This window comes from Eubalaena glacialis, chromosome X (genome assembly GCF_028564815.1).
Source record: "Eubalaena glacialis isolate mEubGla1 chromosome X, mEubGla1.1.hap2.+ XY, whole genome shotgun sequence".
In the NCBI taxonomy this organism is placed as follows: Eukaryota; Metazoa; Chordata; class Mammalia; order Artiodactyla; family Balaenidae; genus Eubalaena; species Eubalaena glacialis.
The window spans coordinates 86,355,815-86,364,689 of NC_083736.1; the positions used below are offsets into that span (position 1 = coordinate 86,355,815).

The window sequence follows — 8,875 nt, forward strand, 5'->3', positions numbered from 1 at the left end:
TGGTCCCACACCCTCCATAGTGTGCACTGGGAAGCGAGTTCCTGTGATGGCGGTCTCCAGCCTGTAGTTAGCTTCACTCTCTCCAGAGTGTCTGCAGGGACACATGACCTGGAATGACTGTCTCCACTGGTCAGAGGCAGGTCCAAGGCCTGAGCTAGCTCTGTTTCCTCGAAGTGCACACACACTCACTGGTAATGGCCTCAGCTCAGTGGGGAGCAGTGCCGGAACACAAGGGGCTAGAACATAAGCCTGGTACAGGCTGCGGGGGGCACTGGGTACATCCTAGGAATCCAGCCAGAGGCCTGGGCAGCAATCAAGCCCACCTTCACCAGGGAGGGGTTTGAGTGGAAGGATTCAGTCCCAGGAACGTTCTTTTCTGACTCTGAGGTCTGTGACTGTCCCATCCCACATGTGGTCTGTCCACCTGAGCTCATGCCATGAACTCTGGAAGCGAGTCAGGGTGAGAATATGGGGGAAGGGTGGACCCAAGTGCTCCCCATTGTCCAGGTGCAGTCACTCCTTACTTCCCATCCTCACCGCGCCCATCCCGCCCCTGTCCCCGGTAGCTCATGTTGGGTGGTCTCATATATGGGTCCCCTGATTCTAAGATGAGCTACTCTGAGGAGCCACCCTTCCCAATCTCATTCCATCCACACCCACAGTAGTTGTCAGACATCACAGGGTCACAGAGTAGGATCGAGAGCCTCCTGCAGCGAATCCAACATTTTGAGCATCCCGACACCCTGTCGTGGGGTTTGGTGACTTCTGCATCACCCCCCTCCTATGTTTTGGGAATTTAACGACAACCCTTGAACAAAACAGATCCGACCCTTGCCTTTGCTCATTCAATGCCTTACAGAACCTGGACCAGCCTCTACTCCCTTTACTCCCTGAATCACATCTTTCTCCCTCGAGGGAGATTATCCCTGATTACTTTTATTCACACACAGGGACACACAGTCACCAACCTGGAATGTCCTATCTACCATCATACCCCCTTTTGTGTAGTAAAACACCGGTCTTTCGGGAAGGGTGTCAGGCAGAACCACCCTCGCCTCACTCAAACACAAATCTGTCCCTCTGAGTCTCAGGCTGGTACAGCCCTGGGTCCCGGCTGAGGGAAGGAAGTGCTCCCCAACCTCCAGTGAGGGGGAAATCGAACATGGAGTTCAGACTCAATCTCGTGTGTCCTAAAGAGGCAGTCTGGGAGATTGAGCTGGGACACGGAAATATCATTTCCAGGAAAATCTGTGTCATGGGGCGGGTGGAAGAGTATTTGACGGGGACCATGCAAGAACACAGACCTACTAACCACACTTGCCATAGAACCTGACGGGCCAATTTCCACTCCAGGGTATAGAGACGACCAGGCTGGAGGAGGGTGGTCAGCTGGCTAGGGCAGGGACGATGTGAAAGCTTCCAGATTGGAGCTCTGGAAGGGGGTCATGAGTTCCTGCTGGTGGGGAGGGGGAATGGCAGAGATGAATGGGAACCGCCAGACCCCAAAGGAGGAGGGGGGTTTGGAGAGAACTAGAAGAGGGCCTTCGGGGGAAAGGGAGGACGTGCCAATGTGGCCTGGCAGAGCACACACAGGACCCAGACCTGGGGCACTCCGCTGGCTTGACTGCAGGGATGGTAGCAGAGGCTGGCCCAGAGTCCCCACCACAGGATGCCAGAGATACTGTTCTGGAAAAGGCTCTGATGTGGAGCAGCGCCCCGCCCCGGCCCCCTACCCCTACCCCTACCCCTCCAGAGAGAAGGCAGAACACAGAATATGAGAGGTACTTTAATTGGAAACTGCTGTGAAACTGGGGCGGGGCGGGGGCAAAAAAACAAGGGGGAGAGGAAGCCCTAGCTGAGGCAGAACAGGAGGGAACGAGCTTGGCCACAGCTCCCGGGCCCCAAAGGTACCAGCTGCTCCTCTTGCAGGAAGACGCTGGGCTCAACCTGTGAAACAGCGGAGTCAGGGAAGAGCCTCAAGCCAGGGCCAGCCCCCAGCCCTGCTCAACAGCCAGGACTGTGGGAAGGGGTACGGTGTGTGTAACACTCACTTCAAAGGGTCTGGAACTTGTCAGCCAGGTACTGCATGGCGGCTGCAACAGGGACAGGCATTAGCAGGCGCTCCAGACAGAGGGATATAGAAGCCCGTCCCCCTATCCCCGTGAGGAACCGCCTAGCCCTGCAACCTGAAACCCCCTCCAGACCCGACGCAAAGAGCTCTGGGCCTGATCACTCCCCACCACCCGAATTGAATGTGGAACCGGTTCCTAAAGGGAAACAAAATGTGCCAGCAGCTCTCATGCTGTGGGCCGTGCCACAACCAGTCAGAACTCGTCACACAAACAAACAAACAATCCAACAAGAACCTTAGAAGCCACACCAAGCAGCAGTTCAAGGGAAAAATCAACGAGGCATCTCTAAAAGTCCGATCAGAAGGAGATTCCCTAGGACTGGTCTGGTTGGCAAAGTGTGCATGCAGTCCAGACAGTACTTTGCTACTTGTACACACGCCCAGCTGTACATGCACAGCCGGCTCCAGGGCCAGGCCTGCTAGGTTCTCCTCCCCACAGGGATGTTGGTCCCTGCGAGGCCGACTGCACCTGCAGCCCACCCCCACCCCAGGTGCCCACCCGGGTTCTGCACTAAGACACCGCTCTCCGTCCCTGGTTCCTCATACCAAGTTGCTCCTTAAGGTCGTCTATTTCTCTCTGTAGCACGAGACACTAGGCCAGCAGACACAGGAGGAAGAGAAATGATTAGTATACTCTGGCCTCCTCTCTCCTCCACCTTCTCCTCTCCCCAGGGCCCTCCATCCCAAAGCCGGGTGGCTAAACTGGCAAGGGCTCCTCAGTGGAAAGGAGGTGGGCTCCCTCCGTGGGGTACGCGATGGGGGCAGGGGAGGGGGGGCCCCACACATGTCAGTTGAACTTGGACCCAGATCCCACCCTCGACTTTGGGCCTGCATTTCCAGGAGCCAGAGGAAGCATTACCCAAGGACAGCCCGGCGTTCCCAGTGGCTGCTGCTGCCTTTCCGGTCTTGGGGGATGGTCAAGTGGCTCCCGGTCACCTGAGAGGGAAAGGACACACAATCCAGCTTCCCAGGCTCCCAGTGAGGTGGAAAGGGCCAAGCGGGGTCTAACGTGAGGTGAGGCAGCACCACCCTCCGCTGGCAACAAGCCGCCCCTGCTCTGCCCAGCAGCCCGAACCTTCTCTCTGGGCCTGCCTCCCCTGTTCCCCGGGGGCAGCCATTTCACCACCGTGATCCCCAAAGACTGTGGCTCTGGATTCGACCCTCTCAGAGCTGCAGCCACAGCCAGCACGTGGGAGAGCAATGTGGGCGAACAGGACTTAACAGAAAAGGCTGTTCCCCTGCAAGTCTACACCCGGAGGAGCTGTTTGGGGGCACTGCCACCGATCACCCTGGCCGCACAAACCCCACACAGAGGATGATGTGGCTCAAGGCCAGCCCTGCCAGCACCCCGTCTCCTGTGGGAGAAGCTGCCTGGGAGCAAGGCTGTGCCCCCAGCAGAGACAGAGCCAGAGGTTTCTGTCCTCAACCCCTCTCCCCTCCCCTCATATCAAACCCACGACACTCACCTGAGGGGACAGGCCCCCTGGGCATGACTTCTCCCTGGTTCAGGGCCAAGGGCTCTGAGTTTCCTGGATCTTGGGGGCCTCTGGTGTTGAGGTCGCCACTGCTGGCTTTTCCACGATGCATGCGTGGAAAAGATGTGCCTGGCCTGTGAGTTGGCAGCTGAAACAAGAATTTCTCACCGATTTGGACTAAGGATGTGTATGTGTGTGTGTGTGTGTGTGTGTGTGTGTGTGTGTGTGTGTGTGAGACAGAGAGAGAGAGAGAGAGAGAGTTGTGTGATTCGGGGCCGGGGTGAGGCAGGGAATTGGGAAGGGAATTGAAAGGCTGATCTCATTAGCACTTTCTCCCTCAGTCAGCCCCAGGCCAGCAAGCAGAGCTGATCTAGGGACAACAGTGGGGCACTGAGAAAGCCCAGGCCCCCTGCAAGGAAGGTCTGGGGAACAGCTAGGAAGTAGGATTCAGGAAGCTGGTGAGTCTAAATACTGAGGCTTTTCGGGGAAGCTTTTAAGGGATCCCCCGACCCAATTCAGCTACCAGCCCTCCCTTCCACCCCAGCCCCAGTCTCGCAGAGGAGGCTGGAAACAGGCCAAGGGTGGAGAACCGGGCCCAGCACACCCGAAGTGCTACCTTAATGTTTGTCCCTAGTAAAAGGAGCCCGATCTGGCATCCTAATGACCCAGTGACCGAGGGGCACCCAATGACGACCCCTGAGGGATGGACAGAGGCAGCATGGGTGAAGACGTGTGTCCTGGGGGCGGTTGGAGCGGAGGGGGGGGGAAGAGTGGGCAGAGAGGAGGAGCATGGCCTACTCACTTGGCCCTTTGGGGCTGGGTCTCTATTTGGGTCCTTATCTTCTCCCGCCACCGCCTCAGACTCCCTTGCCCGCCTGGCCACGGATTTCTTCCCAGCACCGGTGTGCTTGGACTGTTTGGTTCCCGAAGGGACCAAGGTATACCTCTTGGATCTCCCAAGCAGCGGAATACCAGAGATTGGGGGCAAGGTGGCCGGTTCCAGGGGAGTTGCCGAGATTCGCTCTCCCCCGGAAGGGAAGGTTGTCCCCAGGGCAAGTTTGGAGGCTCCCCCGAGGGATTTCTTCTCCTGGGCCCCCTTCTTCCTAGGAGTGACCCGCGGCAGGCCACCTGCAGCAGCAGCAGCAGCAGCAGCAGCAGCTCCCGGGTAGCTGGACCTGCTGCCCCCCTTCCCCCAGAGCACACTCCGCATTTTCTTAGGGGAAGAGATGCCCTGCTCTCCCACAGCCTGCGTTTCCACAACCGAAGTGAGTCCTCGCGGAGCCGAGGACAGGGAAGAGCCTCGCACGTGAAGGAAATTCTCCCTGACTTGGAAATTCGAGTGTCTGGGAGTGTCCCCGGGATCCTCGGGTCTGCTGGGCTCGGCCTGGCCTCCTCCTCTGGGGTAAGTGCTCACCGTCATCAGCTGTGTCTCACTGAACCCATCGGAGGACTCGGGGTTGGACAGCAGCCAGGCCAGGCCTTCCTCGGGGAGCCGCTGGCGATCCGCAGCCACGTTCAACCTACGCTTAGGGCCTCTCTTAGGGTTCCCCCAGGCCCGGCCCGCTTCGGGCCCACCGAGGTGGAGAGGGCCGGCCGGAGCCGGCGGCGCTTCCCCACAGCTCTGGGTGGGCGCTCCTCGACCGCCGGGACCCGCCTCGAGGCCGGCCCACACGGCGGACACTTCGAAGGCGGCGCAGCTCTCCGGGGACGGGTGTCTGCGGACGCCCAGCACGTGCCGGGCGGCCAGCTGCAGCAGGATGGCCGCCGCAGACTCCTCGTCCAGGTCCAGGAGGTCCCTCGTGTCGTCAGCCGGGGAGCCAGGTCGGCCTTCGCGGCCCCACAGCACCGACCCTCCCGCTTCCAGCATCTCCCGCTCCGACTGGAAGCCCTCGGGGTCCGGGAAGCCGCCCCCGCCCTCGCCGCTCCGCGGCTCCCCGGGCTCGGGGCCTGGGTCGGGTCCCCGCGGGACTGCGGGGCCGGCCGGGCCGACGCCGGCCCGCTCCCCGCCCTCTGGGCCGAAACCCGTTCCCCACACAGACACCTCATCAGGGGAGCTCATGTCGCGACCCTGGCGGCGCCGGAACCGGGGCGACGGTCGATGGCCCGAGTCGCGGTCGCGGTCGCGGTCGCGGTCACGGCGGGCGAGGCGGGCGGCGCTCAGAGGGCAGCGGCAGCCACCTCAGCCGCCGCACGAGCTCGCCTCAAACGAGACGACGCGCGGCTTCCAGCGCGCCTCCCACGCCCGCGCCGCGGCCTCCTCATTGGTCCGGGCCCCGCCAACCAGCGGGCGCCTTGTTCGCCCGCCCCCTCAAGGCCTAACCAATGGGGTCGAGGGCCTCTTGTTTGCCCCCAAGCCCCTGGGCGGTCCGGGCAGTGCGCTGGTGAAGGGGATGGTGGGAGTGCCTCCCTCTGTCAAGCCTCTCGGCCCGCCTCCTCCTGTCCCGCCTCCCCTTTCCGGTTAGAGTCACAGCTCTGAGCCTCCGTTTCCCATCTACACAGGGGGTCGGTGAGTGAGGGCGCCGGGCTCCATGGGTGGTGAGGATGAAACGTCAAGATGGAGGCGCTGGACGCCTAGCACGCGCCGAAAGCATTTGCCAGCCTCCCTTCCACCGCAAGCCTTACGACCCAACAGGAGAATGGGCACAGGAGTCCCGCAGTCAGTGATCAGGGGTCGGCCAGAGAGCAAAGGGATCGTATTTTCGTTCTGTAAGGTCTCTGTCTCAACTGCTCCATCAAATGTGGCTCAGCAAACGTTATTGGCAGGCGGGTTTGGCGGACAGACTGGGGTTGGCGGACAGACTGGGGTTGGCCTCGCTCCATCAGCCCTTCCCCCGCTCTGAGGCAAATTCAAAGAAGAGGAAATCGCGGTGGCCAGTTACACCCCAAAAGATGCTCCCCACCGCTGATCCTGGAGATGTGAACTAAAACCACGAATCGGGTTTCACACACTAGGTTGACAACCTTCAAAGAGCTTAACCATTGCGAGGGTGGGAGAGGTTAGAAGCAAACCCCTGTGGCGGTGGTGCAAGAGATCCATGTGGGAGGTAATCTGGCAGAATCCATTGAAAGCAACTTAGTGCCAGCACGGACTCTGTGCCTGGCACTCTTCTAAGCGCTGGGCATAAATAGTAATGCATCCGCGTGACACGCCTAGAACTATAGTACCAACTATTACTGGCCTCTTACCGGTGAGGAAACAGGCACTGAGAGGTTCAGCCACTGGCCCAAGGTCATTCGGCTCGTGGGGATCAGCGGCAGGATTGAAACCAATCAATCTGACTCCAGAGTCCTTGCCTTGAGCCCAAGATCTTAAAACTGGAAGGAAAAATAAAAGCTATTTCCTCTATGTTCCGGCAAGTCCACTGCCTGGTACTTCTTCCGGAGACACGCTGGTACCTGTAGTGTACAAGAACGCATGCACAAGGGTGTTGGTGATGGGAAAAACTGGGAACACTCTAAATTCCCATCAGTAAGGAAATGGATGAATGCAACGTGGCTTAGCATCCAGTAGCATAAAGCGTGGCAGTCCAAAGGAATGCATCAGGCCATTCTCACAGCTTTCGAAAGCATCCGCCTGACTTCAAACTGCAAGTTGCAGAACGATGGCTTTGGATTCACATTTGTAAATTAAAGCAGCACTTGCGTGCGTGGGCACACACACACACCAGTCAATCCTATGTAATATATGAGAATTCATTTAAGTATATGTACAAGTATGTTTTAAAGTTTTGAAGGACGCACAACCAAGGCCTACCAGTTGTGATGGCGGTGGGTGTGGATAGCCAGGTGTCTCTCAATTTTTCTTGGAACTGTCAGTTCTCAGCCTCCCTGAACTGAGCAGTACTAATGTCTGGGGAGTGGTCCCTCTCTTGGTTTCTATACGGCCCATGGGTGTTAGAATTTCCCTTGTCTGCCACCCAACTCCTACTCTGACACCCCTCCATTCCTCCCATACCTTCCTTCTGCTCTTTCCCGTTCATACTCCTCTGTCTTCAGTCACCTCTCTCTCCTGCATCCTGCTCTGGCTGACCTCCTGGAGAGTCCTGGGGTGTCTGAACCCCTCTTGCCTGTGGAACTCAAAGGCCCAGTTTTCTGGGTCTGCACCTGAGAAGCTGGCCATGCTGGAGAAGTTACAGAGCAGGGGAGATTGGGTGCACTGTAAATCTGCAATCCTCCTCCTCAAGCCTGCCCCCGATGGTGCCTGCCTGTTTGTGGATACCCCCCTCTTCCACTTCTCCCAGTGACTTTTTAAGTCATGGTGTGCTATTTCAAATATGTTAAAATGAATAAGGAAGGATATAGCAAAATCTCCTGCATCCACCAGCATCCTATGAAACATTACCAGTGGATCCAGTGGAAGCCTCCGTCTTCCCTCTCACCATTTCCACTCCCTTCCTCCCTCTGCCATAGAGAGACTCCCAGAACTTCTTCTCACCTTCTCCACTCTCTTCGTCCCTGTGGCTCTCCTACCTGCTCTTCCCCTGCATCCCATACGTCTCCAATGATGTCACTAATCTCTGCTTTACCCCCCTACGCTCACCAGGATCCAATACTGGTTTTGACTTACTCTCTTGGCCTGGGGTGGGAGCCAGTGTCAGAGGTTCCTCTTGGCCTTCCCAAGGTGATAGCTCTTACTCCACAGACCAATGACCCAATGTGCAGGTCATTGCTCCAACTGCCAAGTATATCACTTAGAATTATCATCTTGGGGACTGGAGAAATGACCACTATGTTGGTCCAGGGACCCAGTCAGCTCACCGTGAACTGATATCTACCCCCAACTCCTTTTACTGCCAGAACCTCATAAGCCCCACTCTAACAGGGCCCCATCATGACACTTTGGGCTTCCGGGATTAATGTCAGCTCAGAACCTTGTCCAGTAGTCCTAGATATGTCTGTGTCCAGTGCCAGTGTGCAGTCACCCAAGCATCTAAGAAAACTGCTATAAACATTTGCATACAGATTTTTTGCGAATGTAAGTTTTCATTTCTCTTGGGTAAATATCTAGGAGTTAACTTGCTGGATTGAATCGTTAGTGTATTTTTAACTGTTTCCAGAGCATCTATACCATTTTTTGCATTCTCACCAACAATGCAGGGGAGTTCTAGCTGTTCCTCAGTCTCTCTAGCACTTGGTATTGTCTGTATTTTGTTTTTATTTCAGCCATGCTTATAGCTATGTTGTGGTATTTCATTGTGGCTTTAGTTATTTCCCTAATGACTAATGAGGTCAAACATCTTCTCAATAGCTTACTGGCCATCCAGTAAGC

The 8,875-nt window shown here is 57.2% G+C and overlaps 1 protein-coding gene across 1 annotated transcript; it reads right to left on the reverse strand.

Moving 5' to 3' along the window:
- Positions 1 to 2,052: 2,052 nt before the first annotated feature.
- Positions 2,053 to 5,665, reverse strand: LOC133081836 (uncharacterized protein CXorf49 homolog). Its single transcript, XM_061178174.1, has 5 exons — positions 4,409 to 5,665; positions 3,598 to 3,754; positions 2,991 to 3,067; positions 2,678 to 2,723; positions 2,053 to 2,093 (listed from the first exon to the last, which is right to left on the reverse strand). Exons 1-5 carry the CDS (start codon positions 5,663 to 5,665, stop codon positions 2,053 to 2,055), a joined length of 1,578 nt encoding a protein of 525 aa, XP_061034157.1.
- Positions 5,666 to 8,875: the final 3,210 nt, after the last annotated feature.